Below are 14,338 nucleotides of genomic sequence, written 5' to 3' on the forward strand. Positions count from 1 at the left end.
TTTGTATCGCAGAAAAGCGGCCTGCAACCACCACGATGCCGGCATTTGCTGCAATGTTCCGCAAGATGCGACGATATAGCCCCTTTCAGGGACGGTTCATGCTCTCCGAGGTGCCTGTGAGGTGCCTGTGGCTGCTGCAACGAGCTGGCGCTACGGGCCCACCCTAACCCAATTGACACGCGTTTCCCCTTTCGTCCAATTTCAAGTATTAATTGTGCTAATAACATCAACTGCTTTTGCCATTGGCTGTTTCATACATAGCAGTATGCGCTAGTGGCCAGTAGGTACGGTAGGCTCTCGTACTCACCCACATGAAGGCATCTTTTGACAACGTTGGTACGCAAGATGTAACCTTTCAATGAAATAGAAACTGAAACAAAGCTGGACTGAAGCATCGCACTTTATAATGCTTACTAGCCGAGGTTTGAGTCTTTTTAAAACCGCGAGACCATAAAAAGTTCCCGCATAGATTTATTTTACATTTGCATATCCTTGCTACCTCAGTGTTTGTTTTAGAAAAACACCCAGGCAAACTCCCCCGATCCTGTTTCAACACCCACTCACAATTTGTGATGTCACAAATTGTAGTGCAGGAAAGTGTGCGAGGCGCTGTCACCTGTTTTTTTCTCGTGGCATTTTTTGTGCTAATAAGCAACTGCTACTGCTGCGTGCGTATATTTGCATTCACAACACTAATACATTGATATAAGCCTACTTGCTTTTACACTATGGGTACCTTTAAGGTAAAGTTAACAGAACGCTCGCTGGTGTCCCTGCCACGATTTAAAATACCATGACCTTTTTAAAACCGCTCAACTGAAAAAAATTCTTTGTATTTTCTCCCCACTTTTTTCCCTCCTGCCTAATTCCTGGAGAGTAGCGATGTTGGCGTAGGCATGCTGGCAGAGATGTCTGTTCCTCTTCAAAAAAAGGAACTCTTTCTCTAGGGATGAATTTCTCTCGGTAGTTTTTATTCTTCCAGGATATATAAAATAAATACTGTCGTATTGCCCCGATAAATTATGAAAAGGGTGTTTATTTGAGCCAGTCTAAGCAGTACAAGCAAAAATAGGAGGATGACAAATTCACTCGTGTCCCTTTAAATATCAATCTAGAGCAACTTCCTTCAGTGTCGTTTAAACTACTTTGAGTTCATCAGCGTAGTTTATGACAAATTGTGAAAGAACCCCGCCCCACTCGCGAAGGCAGGAAGTGTTCACTGGGCATAAGCGGCTGTTTAACGATGTCCATACCGCATGACATAGCACTGAGACCAGGCAGGTTTACGGAGAAGTTACAGAACCTAATTATTGCAACCGAGTTACATAACCACTTGACGCACACAGAATGAACTCTCAAGATTGTGCATTTAGCTTCAAATTATCAGTTGCAAGTCATTAAGGGGAAAGCCTATGTCTCATGCGAAGGTGCCCTTGAACGCTTTTGAAAACGTTGGGCCGAAAGTTGAACTGAAACTGGGGCCCTGAAACATACTGAAAATACCACGTGACTGCAAGAGCCATGCACAAGATTTATTAATCACATTGTGCCCCAGACACCCGCCCCCGGCTGACAGAACGCCCGCGGCATCTTTCTCTTGAAGAACTGCTAGAACAAGCTTTCCCCGGAGTCTTCCTGTTAGGGTACATGCACATCCCCGTTTTGACCTTAGCCACCCCAATCAGGCCTGGCAGTGCATACATGTCAAGGCTTCCGCCCTTGCATCTCCTGCACGATACCCGAGGACACCTGGGAGTTTTTCAGAACTGTGTATTGCAGTGCGGTGCAATTTTGCAAAATGAGCAAGACAAGAATGCAGACATCGCATTCGGTTTCACTTTTATTGTTACTATAGCACAGGAAATGCACGCCCACATGGTTCACTGCCACATAGGTGGCACCAAAACAGCGCTGATTATATAACTGATATACAAGGCCAGGGTAATTTCACAATATACCGATCAGTTAAAAAAAAAAAAAGGTTTGCTGCATCAAAAAGCCCTTGTATAAAATTTGCTATCTATAAAAATGCTATACAAAGTTGTTTCTACCAAAAAAAAACACATATTGCTCAAAATTGGAACAGTTTTCTTTTACTATGTGTGTCACCCGCTCCGCCAGTCTCGAGGCAAAAATGACCCGAGACCGGAGCGTGAGGTCATACAAAATCTCGCAAACTGCCTGTTCCTAGACAAGGCACACACGGGGGTGGTTAAAAATTTTCAAGGGAATGCAGCATCTGCACTGCTCATGAACCTGAGATCACCGCCAAGAAACTCTTGCACGCTTCGCAAAGCCCACAAGAGCACCCACATGAACAGACGGCATACTGCACATTTGGGGCACTTGTGGGTAGGTACTATCGAGACGAGACGCACCAGGTAGGGAGAGTATTTTAAATATTGGAAGCCCATGTGCCCCCTCTTTTCTTTGGTTCTTTTCTCTTTTGTACGTAGTAATATTGCAGCTTTCCGAACAACAATATTCAAGCGCAGGTACAGGCTTTTGCGTGAGCAACAGTACTCTTGGCACCTGTGTACAGGAAGATGGTTGACCACGCTCTCCCTCTGGAAAAGGTGTTGCACTCTAACAGTTACACCTCCGCTATTGCAACTTGGAAGAATCTGCATTCCTCCAATATCAATTCTATGGCACACGGAACAGGACTAGCTGTTACTTAAATAGTTAATATTTTCTTTTGATCTTCTGAACTGCACTACTAGAGTAAAATGTAGCGCAAAAAACGGTATCACAAGACTGCCTCCCCGAACGTTTGATTGTCACGCAGCGTAGGGGGATAAGTAGTGGACGCCACAGTAACTATTTTAAACGAGAGCAGAGAATGGGTCACACTGCTCGCTCCAATCACAGACGGGGCTGCACTCTGAGCCATTAACAGGAACACTGATCATCACAGACGGCACATTGCACCCCAAATACAACTTTGGATACATGAGAGAAAAATGGGGAAGGGGGGGATAAATATAGGTTCTGCGGGCAAAACTTCCACCACATACATAACTTGGTGTCCTCGTAATGCCCGCTGCCAAAGCAATCATAAGAAAAAGCTGCTACAAGCTTGGCATTACCGAATGCCACATCACCACCCCGAGCCTGGTCGGTGCAGATTCTTCCTCCTTCAGGTACTCTGGGCGAACCATTAGTTTGGTCTGCTGAATTCTGTAAATCTCAGTTCTTTGGGGTAGACATGAGTGAGCCGACGCGTCGTCTCGCACTTAGCATGTTTACAGCTGGGTCGTGCTAAACTAACATTTCACGTTGGCACTACCGAAGGCAACTCAGGCTACCACCTTTTTAAGTATCTCTGCAAACACGTGGGAACTGATGATGAGCTGACAGGTACTCAGCGGCACTACACAAGCTGGACAATGCTCCCAAAAATCCAGAATGTGGCTGCACAACATGAAACGACAAAAATGTTCAGAAAATTTCTGGGAGGAGGACAATTGCGGGTTAAAGTCAGTTGCTGAGCATTTGGAAACACCAGACCGCTTGCACACGATGTTGAAACGGGCAATAGAAAAAAGGCATAAAAAAAAGTGACCGCTTTTGTTGCGCAGGGAAGGAACGTACTGGGAAGGACAGTGAGCGCACCAGCTCCGGCATCACCGATGGTTAATACTGATACATTTTGTACACGCCACAAGTGCCGCGAAGCTGTGCGTGAAATAAATTAAAGTTGGTATGGAGAGGTGGTGTGCCGCTTGCTACATCAACAGCTGCGCTGTTCGGCAGTCCTCCAGCACTGTAGAACTGCGCGAAGTGAAGATGACGGGAACAGAGAAATTAGAGCCCTAGCTAGCATAAGGACTGAAGAATTGTATCCTGAAAAAACTCGACACCAATTGTTCTCAATGGTGCAGTTGCAAGGTGCTAACTTGGGGGGAGTTACCCAGCAAAAACTCTGAAAAGTTGCTCTCGCTACGTGTATGAGCTACTGTCATATTGATACAAAGCAGAGCTTGCCAGGGTAGTAGCTACTACACCTTGTTAAGGTACTGGCCCCCGTGCAAGTTGCATGACACTTGACGGGTTGTGCACCTGAAAGTTTGCAAGGCCGTGACACTTGTGGACGTGAGAAAGAAAAAAAAAGGGGGGGTGGGGAGGGGGAAGGATAGAGATGAGCGAAGAGGACAGATTGAGCATCTCGATGTCGTAACAAGAGTAATGCCACAAGAGGGCCTTGCCAGAAGAAATAGAGCCAACCAGAGAAAGGAAGAAACGCCTATGCTGACAGATAGGAGACAGGTAAAAGGAAGTGGCCAGTGAGGATAACAAGAAAGACTGCCAGTTGGAATCCACAACAGGCCGCAATCTGGCACTCAGTTGCTGTTTCCAGACACAAGAAGCATGGCTCTGGAGAGAGAAAGCAGAAAACACCCAGAGTAGTGGGAAGCAGAGAGAGAGGGAAGAGTGCTGAAATCTGGGGGCGCAGAGTGTTCACGGCGCTGAGTGGCGGCACTGCTGCCGCTGCCAGTCGGGGGTGCCAGGAGGGGGGGAGGCCACGGAGGAAACGGCCACGTCAGGGGCACTGAGAGCGAACGGCGGCAGGCGTGGGTGGCGTGCCGAAGAGACAGTCACGCCAACTGGCCCCGGGGTGGCCGCCACGTTTGGCAGGCTCGCAGAGTTCGGCGTGGCCAGCAGGGAGATCCCGTTCACCACCTGCGCACGCCAAAACGCACCACACGGGTGGGTCTCTTACCGTTTGTCTTCTCACCATAGACAATGATGTGTGCCCTTCTTGAAGAAAAAATGATTCCGCACTAGTGTACGTCACGGCATCCAACTGCAATCACCATTACTTTACTCACCACAGTAGAAGGAACCCCCCAAAAGAGGAGGAGGAGGCTTTTTCTGAATTGTAAGCACCCTGCATTATGTTTTACAGTTCGAGGTTCTAAAGCTACGAGCGATGTTTGAGGAGAGGCCAAGTGAATGCTGAACAGTACAGCAGGGCACAAGAGCAGTGAGAAGGAAGAAAAACCTCCCACCAGCTTCTCATAAGGTGTGTGCGGACAGGCATCTGCATGCACAAAAATAACATTTCATGATACAGTGGAATCTCGGTGATACGATTTCAGTTGATGTGAATTTCGTTGCGATGCGAATTTTCAAAATTCCCCTACAAAAATACATTGCATATGATGTAAAAAAAATTCGGATGATCTATACACATTTATCACTCCGGTGCAGGTGATACGAACATGCGAGCCGTGAACAGCCGACCGCGGCATGTATGGGAGACAGGAGTTTTGGTGCAGCCTTGCGGCCTTGGTTGCGCGTGGGCACACAAAAGCATCAATGCTCCCCCGCCAGCGGTATCCCTCCTTATGGGGTGCTTACAAGAGCAGCAGAAGAGGTGCTGATGATTGATTGTAGGGTTTGACGCGCCGACGCAACGCAGGCGATGAGGCGCGCCGTAGTGGAGGGCTCCGGATTAATTTCGACCACCTGGGGATCCTTTACGTGCGCCGAAATCTCGTACACACGGGCGTTTTTGCTTTTCGCCTCCATCAGAAAAGCGGCCGCCGCGGCCGGGAATCGAACCCGCGACCTCGTGCTCAGCAGCGCAACGCCTTAGCCACTGAGCCACCGCGGCGGGTAGAAGAGGTGCTGCTCCGAACAAACAGAAAATTTCACCCTCTCTACTCCTGTTCTTTATCCCTTGTGAAAAAAAATTACTCGAGAGGATGCTCTCTCCAATGAGAAGCAGAGGGCAAGAAAATGTACTCCAGGGTACACCCTGCGCACTGCAACATTTATTCCTGTATAATGCTGCCACCACTAAAGGGAAATCAGAGCATCAAAACAAAATGTTTAAGCATCAGCCAGTAAGTAGCTCTTCACAATAGATAGGATGGCCCCACATTTAATGCATCGAAGCTTGCTCTTAGTGCCTTGAAGCTCGCCCCGCGGGCAGCCCAATGTCAAGCACATAAGCCGCCCGGCACAAAAATAATGCATCTTCCTTCTTCAGTGTTCACTTTCTGCTATGCCTCTGCTCAACATTCTTGGTGTCGATGCCCCGGACCTGCTCAGAGCATCCAAGCAGCTGAGCCACCATAAAGAAGCCCAAGAGCCACCATAAAGAAGTCCAGGATGGCATCAAGACGGGCACAGAACACCACGATAACCAGCGAGGCAAGTGCCGCCACGATGGGCATCTCACAACGGGTGACCAGCTAGACTTTTTACGAGGCGCAAGGAGAACAACAAGCCACACAGAATCAACAAAGATCCCCAGACTTACAACCAGGATCTAGGGGCACCTAAGGCCGAACACAAAGCAACATGCGTACTTGCTGAGCTGAAAGAGAAAGAGCCACTGGCTATCCCAGGCAGCAAGCATGCTAGAACCTGCAACGAACGTCATGCCCCCCGCTATGATGCGCAGCAGGGGCAGTGCGGAGTAATACCCACCCTGGGCACAGTCCTCAAGGGAGAGGAGGGCGTCGGGGGGCGCGGTATAGCGCCGTTGACGAGGCCCGAGCTCCCGTGGGCGGCGGGCGAGCTGCGCCGGCGGTGGTGAGCCCCCCGGGGGGTGGAAGAGTGCGGGTGGTGGTGGCGAGCCCGGAAGGGCACTGGAGTGGGGGGAAAGGGCCTCGGTCCGGGCGCCGGCAGAAGCGGCGGGAGGGCTAGAGCAGGAGCTGGCCCCCGGGGAGCAAGCTCCCTTGGTCCCTGCCGCACACACGGGGCAAGAGAGGAGGGAGGGGATTACAACCAGCCCGTTTCAATCAAAGGGGACACAAGACACACTACAACGCTGTTCAATTCGAACCAACTAGCTTTCTTTGGTAGCTCACTCAGGTCCATTCCAGCCACAAAAGATACTTTTTAAACTGGGAAAAAAAAGAAAAAGAAAGCAGGTAGTATTGAAACATTTTCAAATTTTGTGACAATATGGGCAGGAGTGATAACATTTTTATAACTGCATGATCGTATTCAAGTGATATGATCAAACGGAACTAGAGACCCCACTACAATTGCCCAGTCATGTTTCTTGGCGGTGTTTTACACGCACATTCACCAATTGTACAAACAAGATTCCGCGGATTCGTTAGAAAATTGCCGTAAAGTGGCTCGAGTCGCCACTGCCTCACATGTTTTCTTTAATATTTCAGTTACTTGTTTGAAGTTAATGATAAAATGGTAATTGTGAGAAAGCAGTCCTTTTAGTGAACCAAGCTCTGAATTCCTGCAATCTGAACTAGTACTACGCAAGAATGAGTTTTGTTGAGTAATTTCTAGCAGGTACACACAACATGCGCCTGACATGCCTGCACGCTACACTCTAAAAGGAAGCTTTGTCTTCGGGACACTACAGCGGCCCAACTGTGGAGATGGACGAGTTCTGCGCTTTTCTGATGGAGGCGAAAAGCAGAGACGCCCGTGTGTTCGAGATTTCGGCGCACGTTAAAGGTCCCCAGGTGGTCAAAATTAATCCGGAGCCCTCCACTATGGCGTGCCGCATAACCTGCGTAGTTTTGGCGCATTAAAACCCCACAACAAATCAATGGACGACTTCCGCAGCTGGTTGCCAGAGTACCCGATCTGTTTGGTGGCCTGCTAAAAGTTTGAAAGCCTCAAGTGAGATGCGTGGTCATAATCACAATATGGTCGTACATACCAACTAATACATAAAACCATAAGCGCAAATTGAAACACAGACGAGGAAGGAAGGCGACACTGGCTTCCTACCTTGCCTGTGTTTCTGTTCGCGCTTAATTTTCAACGATGAATGTACACCAAGTCTCCATTTTACTTCATAAAATGATACTGAATGCTGCTTTATTCTGGGTAGTAGTGCTGCAAGTCCTCTTTAACTCTTCTAGGGTCAATGACGTACACGTACGTCCCCTGCAAACACCTCCAAAATGGTCAATGACGTACATGTACGCCATCACTTGTATGTTTAAAAAGCGCGCCTTTTTCAATCATTTCTCTCAGTTGGCATATGCTGCCACACTGCGGAAATGTGCGAAATTTCCTTCTTGCACCGATGCCTCTTTTTTTATGCTTTACTACAGCAGTGCGCCAGCTATCACTTGCACATCTGGTCACGTGCGGGCGCACAGCGGCTAGTTTCGGTTTCGTCCTCGGGCTTACCACTTCTTGCGCCTCTCCCCCTTCTTGTGCTCACGAAACTTTTCTTGAATTTTTCTTGTGTTACTCATGAATGAACCATGTGTACGTAACAACACAAACGATTTTCTGTCACTTGATGGTCACCGTAAAAAAATTACAATTTTTTCTCGAAATAAATTCGCCCAAAAAATATAATTCAGCAATAAAAAAAAATCGACCCTGGCGGGTCACATTTGGTGAAAAAAAAATTTGACCCTCAAAGGTTTCTTATTGTACACTTGTATCTGGGTTTTTTCAACCAAACTTCTCATCTCGCGCCGAATATAGCATGGTGCAGCCCCCAGAATCAGGTGTTACCATTCTGAGGACGTGCACCAAGGGTAGCTTACGCACCATGCGGCAACGGCAGAGACAGCCCTGGAAAATTGGGGGCTTAAAACCTCAACACAGCTGCTCTGTCCACATATCCTCAACACATTGACCTCTTTCATAGTCATTTTTCTGTACGCCTCATGGATTCATACAACCCAAGCTGGGAAACGGCTGCTGGACCGGTTTACTTGGTAAAGACGCCAACAGGCTATCGTGCAGCTTCTTGGGTAACTTTAACGATGCTGCCTACATCATCGTCACCTCAACCAAAAACACAGAGGACACAAAGGCAAGCCTTGCTGCAGCAATTCGTCTAGACCAAAGCGATAGATGCTAAATTTTGACTGCTAGAATAACTAAGACTAGATGACTAAATTACAACTAAGCATATTTATAACAATTCAAAACTTTTCAAACTGACTACACTGTTAAGCATACAAGCACACACAGCACTTCAACAAGCACGTGCATAAACACACACACACATGTACACCAACACACTGGCCCATTGATGGTGCTAGTGGGACCTCAAAATTCTCTACACCTTTGCAGTTGAAGAGGGAAGCAAAGGAATAATTCTGCATTCGAAGAAAAAATGTGGTTGATCCTTCTTGCATAGGAATCGGTAAAGCACGAAAGTGAAATGTGCCTTCACAGGAGCATTTGAATGTTTAATGTGCATCGATATGAACTTGCACATCGCTATTTATATTTCGCTGGTATGGCACTGTTAGGCACATCAACATTAGACACTGGATTACACGCACCGGAGCACTCCGTAAATCCGACTGAAACCACGGCCCCTGGAAAACCGTGCGAACGGAACCGGACCGAAACCGAAAGCAGTAGGTGGCGGAGGGTGCCTCAATTCACCCGCGTCCCGCATACATGAAGACGCTGGCATCGAGGCGCCAACTGTTCGTGCTCATTAGTGTCATGATGAATTACTTCGTTTTGCCTCTCCTAGGCGGCAGCAACATCTGAATAAAGAAAGTAGTGGGAAAGATACAAGGCGCGTTCGTAGGCCTACTTGCGCTTGAATCCATAGTGCATTCGAAAGAGCGCTGCGTACCTCCCGTTGCGGCGACAGAGGTCGTAGCTCGAATCCAGGCGCCACCGCTTCATTGGAACTTTTTCTGGCGATGTCATTTCCGTGACATATGACGCTGGCGAGATCTTGGTTTACCCGAGCATAAAACACTTTCGTGTTAAAAAGGAAGCATCACGTCTGTACACGGCAGACGACAGAAATGAGCTCGCTCCAGTCAAACTCAGACGGTTGCAATACAGCCACAGTACCAAAAATGGCCCTTGAAGGATAGACTTATGGACACTCACGAAGACAACTAGGTGGATGGGAAAACTACACGCTCGACACAAAAATAACCACTGGAGTCAGAGCGATTGCATTCATGCGACAATATCAGTGAGAGTGACCCAAACACAAAACAGTGCTGCACCAGATATGGTAGAACATCCCACGAAGCCAGAGCTTTCCCAGAAAACACATGCAGCTTTGACAGACCAGCTGTCTGTGTGTTACTGATTAGTCCACACCACAAAACGAGAACAGACCCTGAAACTAACAAACCAGGGGAGGTAGGCAGTGTTACTGATTAGTCCACACCACAAAACAAGAGAGCCTGAAACTTACAAACCAGGGGAGGCAGGCCAGAGGGCACTTGTCACAATCAAGAGAACAATGACATAAGGTCTGTAACGGTCACACACGTTACGTTTCACTGATGAACAAGGCCCAAAACATGACAGCCAAGCCAAACTACTTCAAGCCCATGCTAACAGGCAGGAATGTCCAGATTTTAAGGAATTTGGACCCACTGCAGAAGCTTTACTGAAACAAAGAGGACAACAGACAAATAAGAGGACGGTTGCAAAACCGGCACCGCGGTCCACACAGGATGGTAGAAACTGAGGACTGACACGGCATACTGAACAATTACACTCAATACAGTGGAGACGACGACAACGATGACGACGACAACGACGACGAACCGTGCGGGAGGGGCCCTGAAGGGCTTGACTCACAGAAACTGCTCAACGACGTCGATGTGGAGGCCAGGAAGGAGGAAGGCGTCGGAGAAGTCCCGCCACCGTCGTCTTGCTTGCGGGCCAGCACAGCCAGGCTGGCGGCACCTACCTCAGAGCCGGTCTCCACGATGGCCGGGTCGTGGTACTCCTGGCCCTCCACACTGGGCACCTGGTTCAGGCCGGGGTTCATTACGGCAGGGTAGAAGTAGGCGGGCTGGCTGGCAGCAGGGTGGCTGGCAGCCTGCAGGGCGTGTCAGTGTGGGAACGCCGTGCTCTCTGAAGAAACGCATTCATCCTCGACTGAGCTGTAGCCCCTGTCCCCCCTCTTACACGCTGCGTGTTGAAGAAAATGGGGACTACTGCTTAGGCTTACTGGGTGAACAACCGCGGTATGTTTCTCTCCAGACTGACAGTCCGTTGGCACAATACTTGGTGCGTGCAAATATTGCAATTTTCTCACGAATTCGTGAATACGAATAGAGCACAAAACTGTCTTTGAATATCGAATATATGTGCAGTATTAAAAAGATACAGAACAAGAGGCAACAGCAGTTTTAGTACCCTCTTAAAATAGGTTGCTGAAACAGCAGTTTAGGACATTGCAGCAAGTTACTAATTAGGCTTGTAGCTACACACCCATTGCAAATTATAATGGAGAATAAAAAATCAACTGCTCGACACATGTTCAGAAAGTACGCACTCCGTAAGCACCGTAACATTTACGCCAAAAGAAAGAAAAAGAGAAGTGCAACAGCTTTCACAGGACAAGCCGTTTACAGGTGCAAGTTGTGACACGGTACGGCCGCCTTTACATGGCTGCGACAGGAGTGCAGCGAACCCAGATTCTATCGAGTCTTTATGAAGAGCACACGGCGCTTGGAAGACGCAATAGAGTCACAGGGTCCGCAGGCTTGAACCTGCAATCTCTCCACTGCGCTAGCTCGCTGCGATGCACTTCCGCGCAATGCAGCCATGTAAATATGGTCTACGGCAAACCATGCATTAGGGCTGTCCTTCAAAATTGAAGTCTCCAAAACTCGGAAAAATAGAAACAATCGGTGAGAGGCCGCCATGGGGCAGCAATCCTTTTACCTGTAGAAAGGGGTACACTGCCCGGTACTAGCTGTTCTTTATAATTCGTCTGGGAGAAGCAGGGGCTCTCCTATCTGCAGGCCGTCTTTATCTTTTACGTCGCAAGGACCTAGGGAGTCTCCACCCTGGCTGCACACGACCATTGCACGTTGCAGATGACATGCCAGCACCAACGTGGAAGATCTTTTGTGGCGCATCTTTGTTGGTGCGAGCGTACATGGGTGGGTGCACACACCTTGGCACTGCTGCAATGCACAATACCTTGCATGCAGTACATTCATTCGTCGTAAAAAGATAACATTGGTGGCAATTTTTGCCATTTTTTAAGGCTGCTGCAGGCTGCGTATTCTTCAACGCATTGCTCACACAAACAGGCAATCATGGTTGCGCCGTAACTCTGATAGTGATGAGCAACCTAGCTTTGTTACAGCTGGTACTCCGTTCAAACGCACATGCGATTATGGTGCGTACCTTCCGAGAGAGGAGAAAAAAAAAAAAAAAAAGAAAGGAATAAAGAGCCTTAAAATAAATTACACATATGCTCAGCAGAATGCATGCCACACATATAACAGATTACTTGCTCGACATTGCCAAAATATTTGGACGTGGCACAATATTCTGGAATTTCAAATATGCATTTCCCGCATCAAATACGCCTAGAATAAAAAGCATATTTGATTCGTATTCGAAATTTCAAACATCCTCACACCCCTACACAATACCCAACCTCTAGCTTCTGAAATCATGATGGCAACCGATAGTCTGGCCCAGAAAGCTATAAAGATCACAACTCTCCACTCTCTCCTTGCTTCACAAGGGACGGTGTCGGCGATAACTGCTTTCTCCACTATTTTGGTCAAAAGAAAGGGGGGGAGGGGTGACTTCCTCCCTACAGAGTAGAACTTAACTTGTATTCCAAGGGTAGTAGTACAACTATTGTACCGGGCAGACTGCCAGACACGCTTCCCTCAGCTGGAAAGACAGACTAACTCCTTTTGGCCTCGTGTGACCAGCAAGGTCACCTTAATACCCAATCCTTCTCCCAATGCCCTAGGATCTACACAGGCGGTGTCATCTCTGCTTTGGCTCGAAGTTTTCTGCATTTTGCTACTTGCACCTGCAGCCTTTCAGCCCAAACGAGCCTCTGACCTCACTCCCCGTACGACTAGTTTAGGCCACCACTTATGCCGCCACATTCCAGAGCACTGGAACTGTACGGAAGATTTTACTGGTCACACGCTCTTTTTTTTTATTTTACTGGTCACACGCTCGTGCCTCCCTCCACTCGGGACCTTGGAAGGTTAATGACAATAAAGTAGCCCACTGGCAGGAAGGAAGAGAGAGAGAGAGAAGAGCAGAAGGAGTTCAGACCTGCGAAGTGCGTCCAGTGGTCCCGTAGAGTGATCAAAAGAGGGCAACAGAGCAGTGCTAGGAAATGAAGCACCAAGGGCAGCAGAAGTGGCACCGGTGCAGAGGGAGAGAGAAATCAGTGGGGTGGACAGAGAGGATGAAAAGGGGCCAGGAAAAGAGAGAGACAGAGAAAGAGAGGAAGAACGGAGGGAGGGAGGGAGGGAGGAAGAGCGCAGACACCGTCTCTGCTCAGAAGGTTCGGTCCCGCACCAGGTAAGGCTGTGGCGGCGTTGAGTGCACCACACCCTCGGGCTCCACAGGCGAGGTCGACGGAGCCAGCGCACAGGGCGAAGGGGGCGTCCCACCACTGCCACCCTACAAGCCGGCAACGGCTGGGTAAGCTTACTACGGGGGCCACAAAAACCCCGCATCAACTTCGTCCACACTAAAGCAAAGAAAGTGCAGCTCTCCAAAAACCAAGTCCCATTTGAATCCATCAAACGACTCCCCAAAGTGGTGAACAAGCGATGCTTTCATCATCAGACTGCCGAGAGTCAGTGCCACGACCATGTGTGAACTGTTGCTACGAATGGAGCATATAACGTATGCAGTACCTAACTGCTGTGCATTTTTTATTTCTTGTACTTCTCACTGACTAGACAAATGTTTAGCGAAGTGCGCGACTTTTAAATTGTTCCCGTACTGTAAAATATGTCACTACTTTGCAGGTCTCGCGGCTGGCTCAAATACCCTGTAAATTTGATGACCAGGAGGGCTTTTTCTTTCCCACAATAAAGGCAGTCAACCTGCATTCGCAGTGTTCCGAGCAACTTGTTGAAACATACGTAGCATGGCAGAATATATTCAAGGCCAATGGAGAAGAACTTGCGATACGGCTTTGTAGCCTGCCTGAAAAAAATCTGACCTCACAAAAATGCTGCAAGCCCTCGCACGCAGTGTATTTCAAAGTGATGTTTTGCCGACAAGAGCCACAACTGAGCGGTACAAAGACGATGCAACTACTCACAGGTGGGGCCCACCTCCACTGCCCGTTGGGTGCACTCCACTGTAATGTAAGCATACAAAAAAGAAGAGCAGCGTTTTTAGTGGCTAGCCCCCAGCAAGGACACCGCATGCAGCCACATCCTCAAAGGCTACCGATGAAAGCACAGGGGACAACAGTCTTGCAGCTGCCAACACACTAGAACACCATCTTGTTTCCCTCGCACACCCAGCAATGAACGAATCCACACTATGGTCTCTACGCTCCTGTTTGCTTTTCCTTCGCTGCAGACTGTACGTATTATGAGCAAGAAGAAGCACTCCACATGCTCACAACTCTGAATGAATTCGCAATAAACTGCAGTTT

The 14,338-nt window shown here is 48.4% G+C and overlaps 1 protein-coding gene across 9 annotated transcripts in view; it reads right to left on the bottom strand.

Annotated features, from left to right (window-relative positions):
- Positions 1–1,822: 1,822 nt before the first annotated feature.
- Bol (boule homolog, RNA binding protein) overlaps positions 1,823–14,338 on the bottom strand; it is a 30,702-nt gene continuing 18,186 nt past the window's right edge. For 4 of the 9 annotated variants that reach the window (XM_077698986.1, XM_077698985.1, XM_077698989.1 and 1 more), the window contains exons 9-13: positions 13,997–14,035; positions 13,240–13,344; positions 10,525–10,768; positions 6,442–6,699; positions 1,823–4,683 (exon numbers count right to left, since the gene is read on the bottom strand). In XM_077698986.1, the coding sequence (XP_077555112.1) occupies positions 4,544–4,683; positions 6,442–6,699; positions 10,525–10,768; positions 13,240–13,344; positions 13,997–14,035 (786 nt within the window). In that variant the 3' untranslated portion in view covers positions 1,823–4,543. The remainder of the gene's footprint in view (positions 4,684–6,441; positions 6,700–10,524; positions 10,769–13,239; positions 13,345–13,996; positions 14,036–14,338) is intronic. The other 5 variants (XM_077698988.1, XM_077698987.1, XM_077698994.1 and 2 more) reach the window with 5 other exon arrangements.

The sequence above is a fragment of the Haemaphysalis longicornis genome, unplaced genomic scaffold (assembly GCF_048455015.1).
Source record: "Haemaphysalis longicornis isolate Haplotype H1 unplaced genomic scaffold, Haemaphysalis longicornis Haplotype H1 scaffold_2, whole genome shotgun sequence".
NCBI lineage: Eukaryota > Metazoa > Arthropoda > Arachnida > Ixodida > Ixodidae > Haemaphysalis > Haemaphysalis longicornis.